The sequence below is a fragment of the Pezoporus occidentalis genome, unplaced genomic scaffold, assembly GCF_034315485.1.
Source record: "Pezoporus occidentalis ecotype Australia unplaced genomic scaffold, CSIRO_AGI_Poc_V1 ctg186, whole genome shotgun sequence".
Lineage (NCBI taxonomy): Eukaryota > Metazoa > Chordata > Aves > Psittaciformes > Psittacidae > Pezoporus > Pezoporus occidentalis.
This window is the reverse complement of record NW_026913704.1, coordinates 1,396,463-1,417,527: the sequence shown is the minus strand read 5'-3', so window position 1 is coordinate 1,417,527 and position 21,065 is coordinate 1,396,463. Positions and strand designations below refer to the sequence as shown.

Genomic DNA, 21,065 nt, shown 5'->3' with positions numbered 1-21,065 from the left:
GAAAAAATTGAGTTAAACTAGAATCAAGTTTATTTTGAAGGAATTATGTAATCAACCCCTCCCTAAGTATCTTGTGACAAGTAAAATACAACTAAGTTGATTTAAACATGATCTAAACAAAATTGCCATACACTGTCATGTAAAACGAGAAAAGATTGACATTGAACTGTAAAGCACATACACTTCAAAGAACCCAGTCTACCAACATTGTGAATTACAGAAAAGCAATGGCATTAAGAATCTTGGCAAGTACTGAGGAGTTTTCCACACTGCATTCATGAAAGCAGATTCTATACATATTTCTAAGCCTATCCTTAGAATTAATGGCTTTCAGGTTGTTATAAAGTATCTCTTATAATACAAATGACATGGGAGCTCTTCACTTCCTACTGATTAGGATACTTAAGTCATGGTTAGCAGTAGCCACTGGCACTGTTTCAGTGTAGCTACCACTCAGCTTAGGTGTCCCATAACAAAATGGCCCATTAGAAAGAAAGCAACAATTTCATCTTACTCATGACTAGGTTTTTCCTTAGAGTGCACAGTTTGTCTGTTCTGTGGTTAGATATGGAAGCTAACATGCTCTGGCGAAAATATTTCATTAACTATAGATTAAGGACAGTGAGGCCAAAGGATCCTGAATACATCGCTCTGTATTTTCCTAGCTACCTCTCCCCTCAGATGTTACCTCTTGCATCTTTTACTAAGTTGCATAATGTCTTTGCTGACAGAGAAATATCTGTAAGTGTTTTCTGTTGTACTAAGTCATATCACGCTTCTGGTTTTGGGTTTGGTGGGTTTTTCTAGTTGTTATTTTGTTTTGTTTTTTTTGTTTATAAATCTTTTAAAATCACCTGAGACTTATGAATAAAAGGTATAAAAGCACATTTTCCAAACACAAGTATTAATCAAATCACCCCATACCAAGAATAATTATATAACCTCACAGCAGGAACAGTTTCCTGTATGGTTTTTGTTTTCATTATTTATTTATTTACAGGTTTGCAGGCTAGTATTATTTGCTAGAAAATATACTAAGTATTCAGCAGCAAGGAGAATTATGAGACTTCTACTGTTATTTTTACCATGTTAGCCATTATTTTCAGCTACCGTCCCATTTGTTTCTCACTTTTTTTTTTGTTAATATTGTTGTCAGATTGGAAAGATTTATAAATGCAACTTAGAAGTGTAATTCTGAACATGGAATGTATGACCAAAACACTATCCCACACAGATTTTTTTTTTTAAACTTACGTTTTAAAGCATGGGTCTCCAGACATTAGCTGCATATTGATCAAAACCTACACATGAATAAAGGAAAAACCCACTGTAAGAAGAGAAATGGAGTTGGTCTGTGATACATGGTCATGTCACTACCTTACACTTGCCTCAAATCTTACATATAAGTAAAACAAAATGGCATCTTCACATACGCAAGTAAATACACGTATGCAAAAAAGCTAGCTTTTTTTTCCTAGTACACATGCAGACAACACAAAATGGCATTTAAGGTAACATAGTTACATGTACAAGATTCTGCAAAAGATACATAGATCAAGAAGACTCTTAGAATCATTAATAGTTAAGATGGCTTTAATTAATTAATTAAGCTTAAAATGGCTTTAAGGGAAAAAATAAAGAGACAGGAAATCTAAAAGATTAGTGAGCAAACAGAATATTGTTTAAAATAGTGGGTGCTGAATTATGTTCTTTGCCAAGAGTGTTCAGCAAACAGCTAGCATACAAGAGCTGGTTGTGCTAACACCAGAGGTAAATAAAACCACAAAAGGGTAAATAATGCTGTAGGACAACAATTCATTGAGAAGGCTTGCTAGCTGGGTCAAAGCCATCAATTAAAAAGTTTTCTTTTTAAAGTCTGTCTTTAAGAAATCACATAGTCCATGCTTAAACAGTGTGCTCAGTAGTGTCAGAAATTAATCCTAGTGTCTTGGAAATTTTTTTTATTCACTTTTTAATTATTTTTTTATTCACTTTTAACATTCTGTATGTAATGATTTTGAGGTTTATGCAGCTTACTCCATTTTTTAAACTCCTTGGATTAATGGGAGAGAACGGCAGGGTGGGTTTCTTGCAACAGTGCTCCCCAATTATTACTTTCATTACTATCAAACAGAAAAGGGGAAGTTCCAGAAGTCATTGAGGTGTTGAAGCTGGCTTATACATAAATAAGCCAATTAGGAGATTCACTCTTATAAAGCTGCACAGGAAGTTGTCCAGTCTTAAAGATATTATCACTATACATAGATATGAATGTACTAACTTTTTCATCATACTTTCCTATTCCTTTGTTCAATTCCTGTTAGACTATGAATACCGTTTGAAAGCTTTTCTTTTACAGCTATCCAACTCTTTTACAAAGAATAGGACAAATCCTGTTTTGACTGCATGGATTTTAATGATTCTTTCTAAACAGTGCTGATGTTTTTACTTTAAATAGCATTCCTTCTAGAAAGAGGTTCACCAAATATGCTTTAAATTTCATTGTGTTTAATAATACTTGTTCTCTGCTTTATTAGTTTAAGTATCATAAAGAAAACAAATTACTTTGAGAATGGAGTTATCCTGTCTTGTATTTTTGGTATCATAACCTTCCAGTAAACATCGACGAGTGGTATTTCCTGATCCAGCAAACTCTGCAAGATTTAGGTCTGCAAATCCCAGCTGTTAAAAGAAAATGACAAAATTAGTAGTAAGCATATTACTTGTACTTGTTGCATGCACAGCATTGAGTACCACCAACAGCAGTTTCCCTCAGATACGAAAAAGAGGATACCCTTTAATGGGAGTGGCCCAAGGCAAAAAGCCTTGGCTCTTTGAGAGTGTCAAATTCTGCATAATTCTGTTTTCAGTCTCAAGAAAGAAAAAGAACGAGAGTTTTCTGTATTTTTAAAAGTAAACAGATGCAGAAGGGTTTACTTTTATCAACTCTTTTAACATACTAAATTGAAAGAAAAAAAAGCATTCTGGTGGTATAATATTTATTTATTAAACACACTGATCAAGAGTTTCAACACCACTGTATCACTATAATGCACATAATGAAATCATGGGTTATTAGAGTAGTATTCTGGAATTACTTTAGAAGGACATAAAATTACAAGAAAGAAAAGGTAATTAATGGGCAAAATTAGATACATCTCAATTTACCTTTGCATATGCCTTTCCTCCTTTTAACTCCTAGGAAAAAAAGAGAAATGCCGTTAAGCTATTAAACATACTGACTGGGTTTTTTGTTTGTTTTGTTTTTTCTTATTTTTTTTAAGAAAAGCAAATACTAATCTTAATTTTAAAATAGCTCAACACACATTTGCTAGGCTGTGCTGCTGTCATTTAGAACTTAATGTTAATAATGTTCTCTGTGCAGGCCAGCAGGAGACTGTCATCTTGCGGAGAGGCAGAAGGATGAGTGCCTGATGCCAGCCAGTATTTGGCTCTTGCAAAGTCTAGCCCCAAAAGTAGGACGTGCTGTATTAAAAATTCTTAGCATAGTTCAAGACTTCTAAGTTTACTGCTGAAGTATCTTCAGGATATCTTAAGTAAATTTAGGATAGATATTTCTCACCCTTCTTAGAAGTATCTGTCAAGGGCTAACTTTATAAAGACTGATGAGTGATGACTTTGCTATCCTGCTGGAATAAGTGTTTCTTTCCATAAGAAAAAGAAATGCAATTAATTAGTCAAACTATGGTAATTAATAAGATTACTATGAAATTTCTACTAGAAGAATACCTGACATGGTTGCAGCTAAAATTTACTTTATGAAATTTATCAGACATTTAAAAATTAAACCAAAACAAGTAAAGAAAGAACAGGAAAAAAGGAGAGAAGGGAAAAAAAAGGCTACTTACCTTCCGTACAGACACCCTGCAAATGCAAGTATCCAAAATCCCTGTTGTGGCACTGGCACTGATTTTACACATAAATAAGAACTTTTTCTTCCAGCGGACACAGTTTGCCTGTACTACTTCCCTGCAAAAAGAGAACATGTTTCATATTACTTGCACATACATTCAGGACCATAAAATAAAATAGGACAGCTCAAGAACAAACACTGGTTGTAGAGTAGTCATGTCATGCAAAATCAGTTCATGGTCTGAATCATCATTCTTCATTCTTCTCTTTGTGTAGCAAGACTAATAATTGTTTCAAACCTTGACCACAGTAGAAGACCTACAGAAAAATTCAATAGCCAGTGCTTTTGCAAATGATTTCTCCAGTTTGCTTCAGGTGAGTGAAGTTTTCTTGAACATTAGCTCCCAAGCACTGTCTTCCAAGCTGCTGAGCTTTGGAAAGTGCTCAAGATACTGTATTTGACAAGTGTTTGCTCAATACAGAGAAAGAGATATAAGCAGAACCAGGTAAATTTGAGGCCTGGAAAAGTACAAAGGAGATGATGTACTGTAACCAGATAGAAATTCATGCACTTGGGACAAACAGGGATTTCAGGTACATACTAGGACCTTGCTGTTTGAGAGCAAAATAAGACAACTAATATCTGAACGTATTTGGTTATCACAGGAGGATTACAACATGATAGTATCATGTAGCTGAGAAAAGGCAAAATGGAAGATGCTTTCAGCCACATTGATATTATTTTATAAGGTGCAAATGGAACACATTATTCTGCTTGAGTAAATCTGGTTGAGCAAGAACAGACTCAAAAATGAATGGGTACAGGGAAGACAACTAGAAAACTCCTGTACCTTATGAGAATAAATTATGTATAATAAAAATACACTAGTGATTCCAACACTTTAGAGACCAAGTAACATTAGTCACATACAAAGTGGTTAGGACCAAAATAAGGCATAAACAAACACCCATTTAAAACTGAAAATTACAAGGTCTTACACCACAGAGCAAGTTTCTAGAACAGTCTTTCAATAAGTGAAGTAGGAGCAAAAAAATTTTATGGTGTTTAAAGACAAGGTTTGTCAGTTTGTCAATAACAGGAGACATAAGGACTGTGATTCTGAGGGACCTCCCTCAGTGATCAGAAGCTCTTGTCTAGTCCCACGTTCCTAAACTCGGAACTGTGGAGAAATTGTCATCATTTCTTCTACCACTGTAGTCATTTGAGTACAGTCTTCACATATTAGGGCAATATTTGTCCTTTTTCTGCCATTTTTTCTAGTAGATACATTACTGTGTTTTGTATTAACTTCTTAGAGCATCTTATTATTGAAGAGCCAGTTTAACATCTTTAACAGAGGCAGGATTCTCCACATGAGCAGGAGTCAGAGTTTACCACATGTATGGAGAAATGATGAATTGCAAGGCTCACACAGAAGCTCTGAATTGTTGTGCTGGTGAGACTGCCAGCTACACTGCTCACAGGCACTGTAACTTCCTAAGGTAGGAGTAAACTAGCCTGTTTGCAATGAGTCAGTTTAATGACCACAACAGAGTAACGGATTCTGATGACACAACACTGAGTCATATTCCAGCATGTGACTCAAAGGAACAGGCTCCGTACACCATGAGCTACCTTTTATCTGTTGTGTTTTACGTTGTAAACTTTCCTGTGCCTTGGAAAAAAAAAATTCAAACCCCAAACTGCCAGTGTATGAGTTTTTTAAATCCAAAGTAGAACTGGAATTCAAAAAAAGCAAATTACAAATAGTTACATAGTTCCTGTACTGGAAATAGGCTCAGGCAAGAAGTCATCACGTAAAATACAACCTTAAGGAGATTAAAGGGATATTTCATAACTGCTAACATTTGTTATGCTTAAAAGGCCTAAGAATAACTATTGTAGCTCTTATGTGATAGTTGCTCAACTCTCAGGTAAAGAAAATAGTCAAGTAGATACCCACTGTGAAGCAGAACACAGCTATCCAAGTACAGGGGTATCCAGGGTCTGCATATTTGCAGGTGTCATATCCTGTAATTAAAGATAACGCAACTCCTGAGAACACTCTACTTTGTTTTTTCTGCAGATGACAATGGTCCAGCCTTACTCAAAGTAACTTAAAAATGAAATCTTCAGAATTGAGTTTAAGTTCTTTTTTCCCCTAAGTAATAATTTAACCTAAAACCAAACCAAACCAAAAAAACCACCACCAACAAAATAGAATGCCCTCTTCTGTCATAGGACATCAAAAGCAGTTTTACCACAAGCAGGAAAAAAAGGAGCAAAACCTTTTGCATGACCTGACTAGCCAGGTTTTTTCTTCAGATAGAGAAGGGATATTTATGTCACTGTCTTAAGTCATCAAGAATTACTCTGACTTTTCTGTCAGCAATTCTATCAGGATAGACTGAGAATGCTAGAACCTCATGAAACAATACCAAATGTCCTCTCGTGAGCACCAGATGCAGCAGACTGCATTGATACTGAAAGAGACAATACACTTGCTCATTGCCTCAACCCTGCTGCTAGTCACACTAACTTTCAGGAGCCTGTAGAACTAAAAAGACTGAGCAAGAAGGTGAACTTGCATGCAGATTAACTAAATGATATGGTTGGTCAAAGTTTTCTATCACTGAACCCATCAGATTTTGGCACACTGGTAATATTCTTCCCCAAAACCCCCAAACATATAGACAGAAAAAAATCCCAGAATCAGGTTTTATATCTAGTTTCAGCACAGAGTAAGAATCTCAGTTTTAACACATCCTTAAAAAACCTCTACATTTAGAGAATAATTAAAAATGCTGTTGCCTAAGCAAAGTGATTGTTGTAGTGGCTGTCCTGCTGGAATGTAAAGAATTGCTGAAATTAAACCTTACCAGAAAATACTGAAATACATGCAAGTATACAAACCTTTTTTAAGTTTCAAAAAGCAACAATTCTTAATCCTTTGACAACCTTTTACTGCATTCTGTCTCCACTCTCAGGCATTCCAGCTATGGCCATGAATCCACAGCGAGCCTGCGTTTGCACATCACTGTGCATTCAATAGTATCTGCAAAACAATTTGCCTTGACTGTCCTTTTGGAAATGAAAAGCAGTGTAGATTTTCTGCTATTCATTAAAATGCTGTAAAACAATGCTACAAGACCGAAAGTGTTCACTTATCTTCCATAAAGGTCAGAAAATCCCTTCTCATATCATCTATTCATCATACAAGTAGGACAGTTGTCATTGCCCTTACCACCCTTCCCTTATCACCCAAGATACCATTGGGACTACCAGTAACAGAATCACATTTTCTCCTGTTCATCATTGTGCTAAGTTCTTTTAGTGTTTTTACATCTGTAGCATTTCCAGTAACTAAGTAATAATATTTTTTCGTACAAAAAAAAAAGTTTCTGTAAACTCATAGGGTCAAAATAATGTGCCAAAATCTTTTACAGTTTCTGTTTCTCAGAACAGCTTTCCACCCCCATAGCAAACTACAGTTTTGCTGTAAAAACAGCTTTACATTGTAGAGTTACACAGTATTCCAGGCATCACTATTATAATAAAACATGTTTTAGTGAACATTAAATGTATTTTGGCTTGTAAATACAAGATAAATATAAGTAACATCTGCTTGAGAAATGTGTCCTTAAAACTTTTAAAGATTTTGATTTCAACATACCAATACTACTGTATGTATAACATTGTTCAAGTAAGGCGAATAGCACAAAATCACTACTTTTTTGGAAGAGTCAGTCTACTCATGTCACAGGTTAGGCCTTATTCAGGCAAATAATTTAATAAACATTAAATAGGATGATCAGGATTTTAAGTTTTACAAACAAGAAAGTAAAAGTTACAAGAAAAAGGCCTCAGTTATAGAAATTGATGCTTTAATTCTTGTAAAAATAAATTCACATAAAACCACAAATACCCCTTCCTCCCTGTAAGAATGTCAAAAAAGTGTAACACTGGCACACTGTTTCAAAAAACAAGATATTTGAAATATTTGTACATGATCTGCAAAAAAACCTCAAGCATCTGCCCCCACTCCACCAAACAGTTCTAATTCCATTATATAAAGAAAAAATGATGTATTTTAATGAATGTAATCTTTGTGTAAAGAAAAGCACCAGCAAGTTATTCCCCTTGTACTGAAAAAAAGGTCAAATAATCAGGACATTAAACTTTCAACAGTAATATTGAAGTTTATAAGATTCTTAGTTCAGTGAAAGGCCTTTTGAAAATAAACAGTTATATTGATTGGTTGCTATGGAAATGAACCCAGATAACTTCTTGGCAACTGTGCTTTTGCTACAGGGCATGCTGGAGAAAGCTTTCCGTTATGAGTCAGTTTCCTATGAACCTCACAGTCACTTTACCACATGCAAAGCAAAAACAGTTGGTTTATGAATCAAAAAATATCTTAGTAACCAAGATGCATTCAAATACACTCTAGGTTGTAGTGCTTTGGTGTAATTCAAACAGTGCTGTCAGTAATATCTAACTGAGAATAAATTGCGCAGACAAATATTTCAAGATAAAATGATTCCGAAGTATAGTAGAAGTTAACATCAGTTTAACACATTGTTTTTCCTTTAGAGGGATAATTTCACATCGACTAAATTTCAAATGCAAGATTTCAGCTATGGCCAAGTCTTGTTCTGTATGTTTTAGGTACTGTATGCAATTGCCATTTAGAATGATGAATTTTTGTTTCTTCTGATCCACCAAAGAGAAAAATCATCAAGAAAACCAACGCAAAAGAAACAACAAATCCTAATCCAGTCAACTCCTCATCCTAATTTGCCAACAGGTTATCACCTGGCTCTTTTTTTTTTGGAAGGTGTTTATGAAGAGCAGATCATTTGTTCATTTCCACATGGATAAAGGATATGAATAATGGCTTGTTTCAGCAAATAGTTACCAATGCAAAAATAAATCATTTTAAGGACTTTAAGTGTCATGGGAAAAATCTTTTTTTGCCAAATGGAAAAGCTTTGGTAGCAGAGCCTTAGAAATTAAGAAGCTACTGTTGGCATTTTCCAAAATACTGTGTTTCATTAATTACAAAATCATGTAATCAAGTTTTTATCTGAATTATTCTAGATAGCCAATTACTACATTTTGCCATATTAAGATGATTATGTTAAATGGTTTATTTTCCTGGTGCAATTATTTTAGAGCCATTGGTCGCTGAAGAAACATAGTATTGGGAGCATTTTTTTTCTCTTTTAAGATGCCATTCAGCCTTTATATCAGACCACTGTCACATGAAACTACTGGAACTACTTTTGGAATCAGAGTGGTTGGTATGTTTCCTTATGTTATGGAAAGGCGTGTTTGCTTAGACACCTTGCAGCTTTTGGACAGAACATGAGTTACCTACTCACTATAAATACCTTGAAAAAATAGCTCCGTGAGGTAAATGGGAATATTATTGTTATTATTTTTTTAAAGCTGGTAATTTGATAGGAAGGTTGGTTTGGCCTTCTAAGAATTGTTGAGGCCAGTTTCTTAGGGTCCAAAGTACAGTGAATAAAACACCTTTATAGGAGTTATCTCTGAGCAAGTACAACTTTTACAGTATTGCCTAAGTTCTGCTTGCTTCTTTTAGGGGAAAATATGTCATGTTGATGAGACAGCCTGAGAGAAGTGAGGCTGCTGCAGCTCCACTCCCCGGATTCAACCAGTAGCAAGGCTGAAGATGTAAGTAAGCCCCTACGCACATCACATGTACAGAGCTGGCCACACAGATCACAGGCATGCAGAGCACTCACAGAAACAGCCAGGACCAACAGCCTCATCCCACTCCCCTCTGGCTGAACATGACATAGGTCTGCTAGCAAGACCTGTATATATATATATATATATGTATATATAGGCTCAAGAGCTAGTCCGGCTAGATCCCTGATAACATTTACACACTTGCACACCTGCACTTGGTTCAGGTGCTGGCACTACAGGCACACAAATCTCTGACTCTTTGTCCCACCCCAGGGGCTGGCATGTGGCTTCACTCATGTGGTCTCTCCAGTTGCTGGCCCATGATCCCAGGCCACTTGCTAACACAACAGCAACTGAGACTCACAGTCCCACTCTTATGGCTGGCACATAAGTCCTCTTACTCAGGTCATTCCTGGTGCTGGCACCACAGGCACCTGGGCCCTTTGATGCAGTCTTCAGTTGCTGACACTCAGACCCCCATACACTCAAAAGAGCGTCCTTTACCCAGGAAAGAGTTAGAATGTAGTTCAATATGAAGATATAATATACTGCACTGATCAGAAACAGTGCATGACCAGACCGATATACCAATCAGCAAACTTTATATCTAGCTGGCCCTTTTATCCTCTTTCTTTGTTATCTTCCCCACACCTCTTCCTCAGAACACCTAAATTCATCCTTTTCTCCACCTTTAGTTCCTCCTTCAAATATCCCATAATAAGCCTCTTCCCCTTCATCCTCTAATACGTCTAATAGTGCTATGCAGCAACTCCCCTCAGCCCAAAAGGTGCTTTAGAGTTAGCACAATGTGATGGGTTTCCTGCCTGGACAATGGGTCTGAGGCTCTCCTGGGACATCCCTGGGAAGGGCCTGGACAGGGTGTCCCCTTGTCACGTCCAGGCAATTTCAGTTCCCCACCTGCCTCTGTGTCCCTGGGCTTGTGTAGATGGGCCTGTTTTGGGCTGATGGCTCTGTGACAGGCCTGGGAATAGCTGGGGCAGGGTATTATTTTAGCTGCTCCACCCTCCCCTGCTTTTGTTTCCTGTGCTCCTTTGTGGGTGTAAGCATGAATTTTTATCACCTAACCTAACAGCTTCCCTTCATCAACTTAATAAAGTGAGCTCTGTCCTGATACAAATACAGTGTTTTGTGGATTGGAGTAACAGTTATTTTTCATGTAGGAAATAGTCTTTTAAAATGGGAACAATATCCCATTAATATATATATTTTATATACACACTCACAAACATCTTTCTCCTGCAGAATACCAGAGCACCTAACAAAGAATGCCAATGTCATTATCCTACCCTGCAGAGACATGAGTTAAGGCATTAGCCTATAATCTCACAGTTTAGCAATCACACTTTCAGTGCCCTCAGTGATTCAGGTACTTTATGGTAAGATTTGACCTCTTCTAGGCTATCTGTCTTTAACATTAGGAAGGTATAGAGTTCTCGTTTATACTTGGGAACACATAATGGTTTGGCATGCAAGAGAAGAATTGCACCCCAAAATCTACTTCCATTTAAAATCTCTATAGTCTCGCAGTTGAGGGAAAGATGCAGGGGTTCATGCAAGGAGCTCCCAACTGAGTGGCTGTCTTATCGGTCCACTTCCAAGCAAAACACTGCACTACTATTCAGTCTCCCAGGGTCTGCCAAGTAGCTCGGTACTTGTAAATCATTAAGAACCTTAGAAATGTAGTCTTCTTGTTTGGTTTAGATCCATACTCATGTCTTTTAATATCTGTACTGTATTTGCAAGCAAAACTATAAACAAGATTACCCAATAGAGTCTGTCACTTCCCATTATCAGTTAGCAGTAAGAATTTTAGTTTAATTTGAAGTAAAAACAAATACAAACAGACAAATATGAAATTAACACAGGTATTTTAAAGCAAATAAAAAGATATAATACCAACAGAAGTACCAATTTTATTCAAATGTATTCTATGCATCTAATACACAGAGCTTAATATATGTAACATGCTGCCCCTGCACATGCTGCCCCTGCATGTACCAATTCCAACTTCATCATATGAGCATGAAGCTGCAAAGGAGCAAAAAAATATTCAGTATAACTTTCCAAATACCAAACTATAAGTTATGTGATAACCAGAATGCTAAATTTAGTCTTTGTACAGAAAGATGGAACTCTTGAAGTTAGACCTCAGAGCATGATCTCCACAGTGTACACTGTAGTAATAAACATGCAAAGCTTCAATTTATTTCTTATATTCAGGAAGAAATACAGTTTACTTTTCCTTTAATATTGTGTTTCCTTCATGCCTGAGGCATATAAGAAGATACATTCCAACAAAAACATTTTTTCCTAAGCATTACAAAAAAAACCCAACAAAAAAAACAACAAAAAAAAACATAACAAAACCAGTCATTTACAAACAGAGCTTCAGTGTTTCACAAATTTCGGCACTAAGCAAGCCAGCAAACAGCTGGCTCTGCAGGAGGAGCTCCACTTGTTTACAGTGCACAACTCCCCAGTGAATTTGCTGCTAGTACATACAAAACTTTAACAGAGCAATCATTTTCTATTCTACATGTTTTTACTCATAATAATCAGGGTAAATCCTTAACAACATTTCATGTCAGCTATTTCTTACATGTATAAATTGATCATCACATAGAAATAGGGCTGCTTTGGAATACTTTTGCTTATGAAAAACTGCTGGTTCCAGCAAATGCAGAGACCTGAAAGGGAATTAACACTATGAAGGGCAAACAGCATTAGTAAGACTGTAGCCAGCAGTTGAAAGGAAGTGATTGTTCTCTTCTGTAGGACATTTGTGAGTCTGTATCTGCAACACTGCATCCATTTTTGGGGCACTCTCTGTAGAAGAAAGACACTGATAAACTAAAGCAAGTCCTAAGGGGTGTGATGAGGGCCTGGAGTCAGCAATGAGAGGGGTGAAGTACCTGATGCAGAAGTAGGGAACACGGGATTTTTACAATTTGCAGAAGAGGTGAAGGGAAATCTAATTGCTATCTTCAGCCACCTCTGTTGAACTAGAGAGAAGATGGAGCCAGACATTTCTTAGTGGGGAACAGAGAAAGGAAAAGAGGCAATAACAAGAGAAATTCCAATAAAATAAGGGGGAAAAAATGTTCACAATAAAAATTGTGGAACAGAACAGCAGGTTGTCTACCAAGACTGGAATCCCCATTCTTACAGATTTTCTAAAGTTGATAGTACAGAGGTCTGAACTTCCTGATCTAACTGAAGTTAGTCTTGCTTTGAGCACCAAGTTGGACTACATGGTCTCAAGCAGTTTCCTCCACGCTAAATTGTTCCATGAACAGAAATAGTCTTTAAAATATGAAGGCAATCAGGTGCTCTGGAGCTTGCACATAGCAAATTTATGAGAGCAAAGTACTGTGCTCCATGTACCGTGCTGGGGGCGAGGGCAACAGCACCACTACCAGCTCTTGTAAGCCGAAGCTGTGCCTATTCTCCTGCATAAGCCAGATATATGAAGCATTAAAGCTTTCTCCACCTACCTCTTCCTCTTTTAACAGATGCTGGTCATGCACCTCTTATCAGGAACTTTTTTCTGAAAAGCTTGCTGATGCTGTATCTCTTACCAGTACTTACAGCAGCAAAAGCCTCACAAGAATGAGCCCTGAAAATATCTGCAATAACCAGTTGCATCTCATGCAAAATGCAGTCTATGCAAACATTTTCTCATCTCCTACTGTAGGTCAAAGATGACCCTCTTCAGATCTAATTTTATTTTCTTTACTCATTTGATTAATTCTTTGATTTTTTCCTCTGACCTAATTCCTTCATCTGTTTTATTTCCACACTGTTACTCTTACATTTTTATACATGAACTCTCCCATTAACATTTCAGCCTTAGCTTCTTCCCCTTCAGCCCTGTCCAGAACATCCACACCAATTCTTGTATATCATGTTACCTTTCTCAAGCATATTCTCTAAATCTGTTGACTAAATGCATTTGATTGTAATTATTAATGAAATGTTGAAGAGGTACAAAGAAACTACATTTAAAAAAAAGTCATCATTTGTGTAGAGAACTTCCCCTTTTTACCTCTTCTTTTCTACAGAGAAGGACTGGGCCTGGAAGCTGCTCAACCATCAGTCTTCACAGCTGAGAAAACACTAAATGGACATTTGGGAAAAGAGCAGGTACAAAATTGCAAGCCAGGATTATTACCCTGCTGCTGATTTGCCTTGAAAACTTACTTTGTTTCGGTTTAACCAACTGCAAATCTGGTTACAGCTGAAAAAGGTCATTAGAAGTAACATTATCCATTACCAGCTCTGAAGACTATCAGCAGGATTCATACACCATGCAGGAAGATGAGAGTGATAGGGACAGTAATTGCATGCGACAGGTAGGTTTTTCTAATGAGTACTTTTGTTTAAAAACAGAAAGCTGTTTAAGCTGTATTATTATGAGGAGAAAGATTCCCTTTCAAATACAACAGGGAAAACAGTGATTTAAAAGCAGTTTGAAGAATCCACTGAGACAGAAAATGTACTTGCTGGAGTCACAAAAAACAGATGTATTTTTAGGCAGTTGAGAAGGATGTAGCTAAAGATCATTAGAAGTAAGAAGTACTTATCTGGAAGAAGCTCTTATCTGGAAGATAAGAAATCAGTTTCTACAGAATACAATTACATACTCTAGCCTGTATCTGTTAGAAACAAGAATATATTCATGCAAGTAATGCAAGTCTCTAAGACTGTCTCTCAAGAGTCTAGAGTCTGTTGGAGAATCATAGAATCATAGATTCGTTAGGGTTGGAAAGGACCTTAAGATCATCTAGTTCCAACCCCCTTGCCATGGGCAGGGACACCCTACGCTAAACCATATCACTCAAGGCCTCGTCCAACCTGGCCTTGAACACTGCCAGGGATGGAGCATTCACAACCTCCCTGGGCAACCTATTCCAGTGCCTCACCACCCTAACAGGAAAGAATTTCCTTCTTATATCCAACCTAAACTTCCTCTGTTTAAGTTTTAACCCGTTACTCCTTGTCCTGTTACTACAGTCTCTAATGAAGAGTCCCTCTTCAGCATCCCTATAGGCCCCCTTCAGATACTGGAAGGCTGCTATGAGGTCTCCACGCAGCCTTCTCTTCTCCAGGCTGAACAGCCCCAACTTCCTCAGCCTGTCTTCATAGGGAGGTGCTCCAGTCCCCTGATCATCCTCGTGGCCCTTCTCTGGACTTGTTCCAACAGTTCCATGTCCTGATTATGTTGAGGACACCAGAACTGCACACAGTACTCCAGGTGAGGTCTCACAAGAGCAGAGTAGAGGGGCAGGATCACTTCCTTTGACCTGCTGGTCACGCTCCTTTTGATGCAGCCCAGGATACGCTTGGCTTTCTGGGCTGCAAGCACACACTGCTGGCTCATGTTCATTTTCTCATCGACCAGCACCCCCAAGTCCTTCTCCACAGGGCTGCTCTGAATCTCTTCTCTGCCCAACCTGTAGCTGTGCCTGGGATTGCTCCGACCCAGCTGTAGGACCTTGCACTTGGCATGGTTAAACCTTCATGAGGTTGGCATCAGCCCACCTCACAAGCATGTCAAGGTCCCTCTGGATGGCATTCCTTCCCTCCAGCGTATCAACAGAACCACACAGCTTGGTGTCATTGGCAAACTTGCTGAGGGCGCACTCAATCCCACTGTCCATGTCAGCGACAAAGATGTTGAACAAGACCGGTCCCAACACCAATCCCTGAGGGACACCACTCGTTACTGGTCTCCAGCTAGACATTGAGCCATTGACCACAACTCTCTGTGTGCAGCCATCCAGCCAGTTCTTTATCCACCGAGTGGTCCACCCATCAAATTGATGTCTCTCCAATTTAGAGACAAGGATGTCATGTGGGACAGTGTCGAATGCTTTGCACAAGTCCAGGTAGATGACATCAACTGCTCTACCCCTGTCCATCAGTTCTGTAGCCCCATCATAGTCTCCTGGCCCTCCTGCTGCACTTCCTTCTGGTTGGGATGCAACACTCCTGAGCTTGCAGCAGGTGATCCTTGAATATCAACCAACAGTCTTGGGCCCCTCTGCCCTCTAGGGCTGTATCCCATGGAACTTTCCGAAGCAGGTTCCTGAAGAGGCCAAAGTCTGCTCTTTTGAAGTCCATGGCAGTGAGCTTGCTGCATGCTCTTCTCACTGTCCTGAGGATCTCAAATTCGAGCATCTCGTGATCACTGCATCCAAGGCTGCCCTGGAACGTCACATTTCCAACGAGCCCTTCCCCGTTGGTGAGCACGAGGTCAAGCATGGCACCTCTCCTTGTCAGCTCCTCTATTACTTGCAGAAGGAAGTTGTCTTCTACACAATCGAGGAACCTCCTGGATTGCTTGTGCCGGGCTGTACCGTCCTTCCAATAACATGTTTTGATGACAAAGTTATAGATCTCAGCCACCCCTAATCTCTCTATCTGTCATGCAGATATCAATCATAATCAGCTTCTTAGTTTTGAATGTTGTTTTATAAAAGAATGAAGAGAGAGACATCAGCTGTCTGAAGTGTCAAATTGCGTCTGAAAGACAGGAATATGATCAAACTGATGAGTGCAGTCCTAAGAACACACCAACCAAGGAGACCTTTCCTTGAATAGGATGCAGGTGGAAACAGCTAAAAATGTGACTACCAGGCTTACAGCTCCTGTAGTCTATATCTACACAGCACAGTGTTGAAAGTGCACCCTCAAGAAATAAGATCCTTTACTTGCCAAAACTTCTTTGATTTCCTCATATCCCATCTGTTCTTTTGCTTCTGGTTGAGCAACAACTCAGTCTATGAGTAGTTACCTACCCCAGGGGCCCATCAATTATTTCTTCAGCCTATTAAAATGAGGGCAGTTGCAAAGAACAGACACTTCTGATATATTTATATCTGCCTTACACTGGCCTTGAATAAATGCTTAGTATTTAGTCAAGTCTATATTTTAAAATAATACTTTTCAAGATATTCATAGTTGAAATTTCTGCCCTGGAATAATCTTCTGTCCTTTCATGGTGCAATAGACATTATGTGCACAATATTTTTTGACCAGGCAGTGTATAGATACACAGCATCCTGAAATCTGCAGAAGCATCCTGTATTAATGTATCCTGTTTCAGAGAGAAATATCTATTACCATTGGCCGAGGGAAGGATAAAATGTAGAAAGAAGCCTTTCCACATAGGAAGCCAGGCTTAAGCTAAAAGTTTTGTAAATGAAAATGAGGTTTGTTAGCATGGCTTTGCATACCTCCACATTCTGCTGACAGTACACCCTTTGTTATCAAATCTGACAATATTATTGAAAAGATTCTGAAGTTCTATTAGAAAGCAAATTCAAAAAGGAGAAAAGGAGAGGGGCAGGAATGGTACTTTATGGCTGTCAGTTTACTAAAACTACTGAAAAAAATCTACCTCCTCCCACAACTCCCTTCAAGGTTCCCCATGTTGCAGAGTCAAAGTGTATAACCCATTTATTCTCCCTAGAACTCCAGAGTCCTGTTCTTGCACATGCAGGCAAATACACACACCCCCCTACTGCCCCCAGTATAAACACCGGTACTGCTTGGCGGTTCAATGTCCTTTAATCAAAATATTATTTGACAGTACCAGATAACTTTAAAAGGTTGACTATTTTCTCAGGTAATTAAGCATTTAGCGTTATATTACAGAATACTGTTTTCTGACAGTAAACATTCACAAATATACACAGGGATGTTTGGAATAGAAGTTTTCAAATTGGAGTTCTAAATGCCTGCATACAAACACAAAAATCCACAGAGTGAAGTGTAAACAATTAACATGGTTACTGTTTATACACAAACCAGCTCACTACATACTGCAGTATGCAAGTTGCTTTTATCTGGCCACAGAATTTCTGTGCACTTGAGGCACACCTCTGTGTCAGCCAAGTTGGACTGTGGCAACAAGTCTCCACTGATATGGACCATGTCTTCAGTATTTTTCATGCTCAAAGTTTTATCTGTCTTCATCCCACTTCAGTGTTCAGAGGGATGATGTACGTATCACATTGCTCGCAGGATCAGGGCTTTAATCATTCATACAGCATGATCCATGCAGGGCTCAAAAGGCAACAGCTTGAATCTGTTTTCATCACAACTCACTTTATGTAGGCCTTTGTTTCAGTGCTGGCAGCCTGTGTTTTTATGACGTTTCTTTCTCAATGAGTAAGCTTCAGCAAGAAAATGCTAAATAATGTCAGGCTGGTTTATAGACTCTTCTATGACACCCTTATTTTTATAAGGCAAGAGGCAGCAGGGTATTGGTCTGTAGCAGTACCAACTTGAGAGCTTAATTCTCAATATTTTCTTCCTAAAGAACTGTAGATTTGTTACACTCAGTAACAAAACTAAAAGCTGTTAAGAAAACCAAGTCAGTTTTCTCCTGTATTATGCAACATTTGAAAAGTGTTTGTATATTACCTTCTGGAAAACAATGGAGTTCTTCAAACTTCGTCTATAACACTATAAAGATCACTGCTTTAAGGATATGACTGCCAGCTCACAGTGGAATTAATAATATGCATGCAACTAGAAGATGATGCCCATTTAAAAAAGTTTGCAACTGACAAGTTCTGAAATGCTGCCACTCTGATGTTAACTTAATTTCTTCCTTATTTATTCAGACCTTTGCTGAATCACCATTATGAAAATCCATCTGTTAATCCTTAGGCCAAGAGCAAAGACACTCCCTAAATTGGCACTGAAGGGTCACTGCAGAAGAATTCTTTACCTTCCTACAAGCATACCTCAACACTTTTCAAGCCAGCAGGGTACACTCATATATGATTTACCAGCTTATATTTCACTGCCATTCTTATTTTTAAGCCCTACCCCCAGAAAAAGAAAATGAAAGAATTTCAAAGCTTGACTGCAACACAATACCTTAATACCATTTGTTACATCCTCACACTTCCACTGACACTTCCTACATACACATACTACCTCCCATCATGCATATTTAATATCTTGTTCACATTCATAAAGATCTGCATGTATACTTTCAAGCTTTTAATTTTACCATCAGAAGTAGGCATGGCAAAACAGTTTAATATCACAATAATGTATCAAAAACATTTGCTGTTCTGAAATCAGCTCCTTTAAAATAGAGATACCGTCCAGAAGATGTATGTCAGGCTGTGAAAATTACTTCAAGGCAGGAAGGGCTGCATTAGGACAGTAATGGCACATTAGTGCCTGAAATCATGATTATCATCATCATCTATTACTCATGAAGAAGTTGCTCACAAGAAAAATGTTGAAGACACATGAAATGAGAACAGAACACTGATGCGTTGAAGACCCTCCAACTGTACAGATGAAAAATTAATCTTCAATTATAGATGCCAGTATAACAGAATGGTTAAATAAGGAGGTTTAAGGCCAAGGTTACATTTTTATGCTATTTATTCTCCTTCATTAATTCTATTTATAGAACAAAAGCAGATAATCTTGCAAGCTCTGTAACAGCAGTACTTTAACAAGAAAATAACTGAATATTCATAGATTTATTACTGATTTCTGTCTGCTCCCAGAATTCCAGGAGACACTTTTCAGTAAATCTTTTTTGTAATAACATTAAAGTAATACAATAACCCACACAATATGAACAAGTGTAATAGGAAGGCAGTCTCATCCTCCCCAGACCTGAGGCCACAGCACACCCTTCCTATTGACAAGGCTCTGCCTCTGCCTTGTATCTGGAAACAGCCCACTTGCAGTCTGTTTACCCATCGGGTGGAGAAGCCACTGTCACAGAAGGTGACAGCTCTATTGCCGAGGTATAAAGGATGAGAAAGAAAGAAAAAGAATAAAAGACCACTGTCTACTGCTGTATTTCCACTGCAGAATTAAGCATGAACAAAGTCAGTGATGCATATGACCTAAATACATATGGGAAATAAGAGAGGACTCTTCCAGGGAACTGTTAACTATCCATGTAAACATCCACAGAATAAATCACAGTGAGCCAGTGCCCAACAGAATAAAGCATTCAGGTGGCACAATTCGCATTCAAAGGCGGCAGCTCTGACTTCAGGCTTGGTGGCAAGAAATGTGTCCGCACCCTCCCGTCGCCCATGCAATCGCAGTCCTTATAGCTCCGGGCACAAGAAGCCTGTTTCCCCAGGATAGCCCTCACGCACTCAAGGATTCATTTCCCCTGTTACGATTCCAGGCAGCGAGCAGCCTCGCAAACAGGGAGCCTGCAAGTGCTCCCACAGCTACTCTGTTGCCGGGAACGCGGACGGGACGAGGAGGCAGGCAATCCGCCCGCCCTGGGCAAAGGCACAGGAGCTTTGAGCATCCGCGCTTGCTTCTCTTCCCAAGAGGAACGGCGAGAAGCACGCCCGCTAACGCCGGCGCTGGCCCCGGCTGGGGACCGAGGCCGCCCGAAGCCCCGGGGCAGCCACCGACGCGGGCGCTCCGTCCCGGCCCCGGACCTCCGCCCGCTGCACCGCGGGAGCCGGGTGGGACGCGGCCGAGGGGAGCGGGCGCCACGGCAGTCTCAGGACTCGCGATCCCCGGAGGCACCTACCGGGAGGACTCCCCGCTGAAGCTGCCGCCGTCCAGCAGCCGCACCTTGCAGAAGAGGATGCCGTTGACGAAGGGCACGGAGGAGAGCTCGTCCAGCTCCAGCTCCACGCGGAACTTGAACTTCTTCTTCTTCATCATGATGAAGGCCATGGGCCGGGGACTGCCCGGGGGCCGCCCCCAGGCCCGCTCGGCGCCGCGCGGCAGCTCCCCTCCGCCCCGCTCCGCTCCCATGCTCGGAGCGAGCGCGGCGGCACGGCGGGGCCGGTCCGGTCCGAGGGGCAGCCGCCCCAGCTCAGCCCCCGCCGCCACGGCGCTCCCGGCAGGCGCTTACATGGCAGCAGGCGTCTCCCTTTCAAACCCGCCCGCCCCCGCTCCGCCCGCCCGCCAGCGGCCGGCAAAGGCTGCCGCCGGGGCGCGGCCGGCAGGAGCCACCCGCGGGCATTGCCGAGCCGCTGCTGCGGAAGGCGTTAAACGGCGGCGCTTCACTTGGCTGAGGGGCGGAGAGGGTTGATGCCGCGCTCTTCACTAACAGGAGCCTGGCGTGCCGCTGTCCCGCGGAGCGCAGCGCTGCCGCGGGAGGAACGTGGCCGCCGAGCCTGTGCAACCCGAGCAGCAACCCAGCCGCCTGGGGATCCTGTTAGGGCCGCCCCGCCAGCCGAAACCCACCGTCTGGCTAAAGTTACGTCTGTCTGATGGGTGGTTTTAAAGGACACTAACAAAACTAAACGTCGTTCAGACTTCGAAATTTCAACTCTGACACTAGATTCTTTCTGATATAATTCAAACCTTATCGGGGTCCTTCCCAACAGTTCAGTGTATAGTACAGGCTCCATTTTTGATAAGAGCAACAAACGCTCACAGTCCTGCAGAGAAGGAGGGAAGTACACGCCCGTTTTTACATTTAAGAACA

At 40.1% G+C, this 21,065-nt stretch overlaps 1 protein-coding gene across 1 annotated transcript in view; it reads right to left on the bottom strand.

The window, feature by feature from the left end:
• The window catches only part of EEIG2 (EEIG family member 2), a 28,619-nt gene extending 8,150 nt beyond the window's left edge, over positions 1 to 20,469 (bottom strand). Inside the window, exons 1-5 of the mRNA XM_062615921.1 lie at positions 20,157 to 20,469; positions 3,870 to 3,990; positions 3,169 to 3,198; positions 2,566 to 2,682; positions 1,255 to 1,301 (exon numbers count right to left, since the gene is read on the bottom strand). Of these exons, the coding sequence (XP_062471905.1) occupies positions 1,255 to 1,301; positions 2,566 to 2,682; positions 3,169 to 3,198; positions 3,870 to 3,990; positions 20,157 to 20,386 (545 nt within the window). The 5' untranslated portion in view covers positions 20,387 to 20,469. The remainder of the gene's footprint in view (positions 1 to 1,254; positions 1,302 to 2,565; positions 2,683 to 3,168; positions 3,199 to 3,869; positions 3,991 to 20,156) is intronic.
• Positions 20,470 to 21,065: the final 596 nt, after the last annotated feature.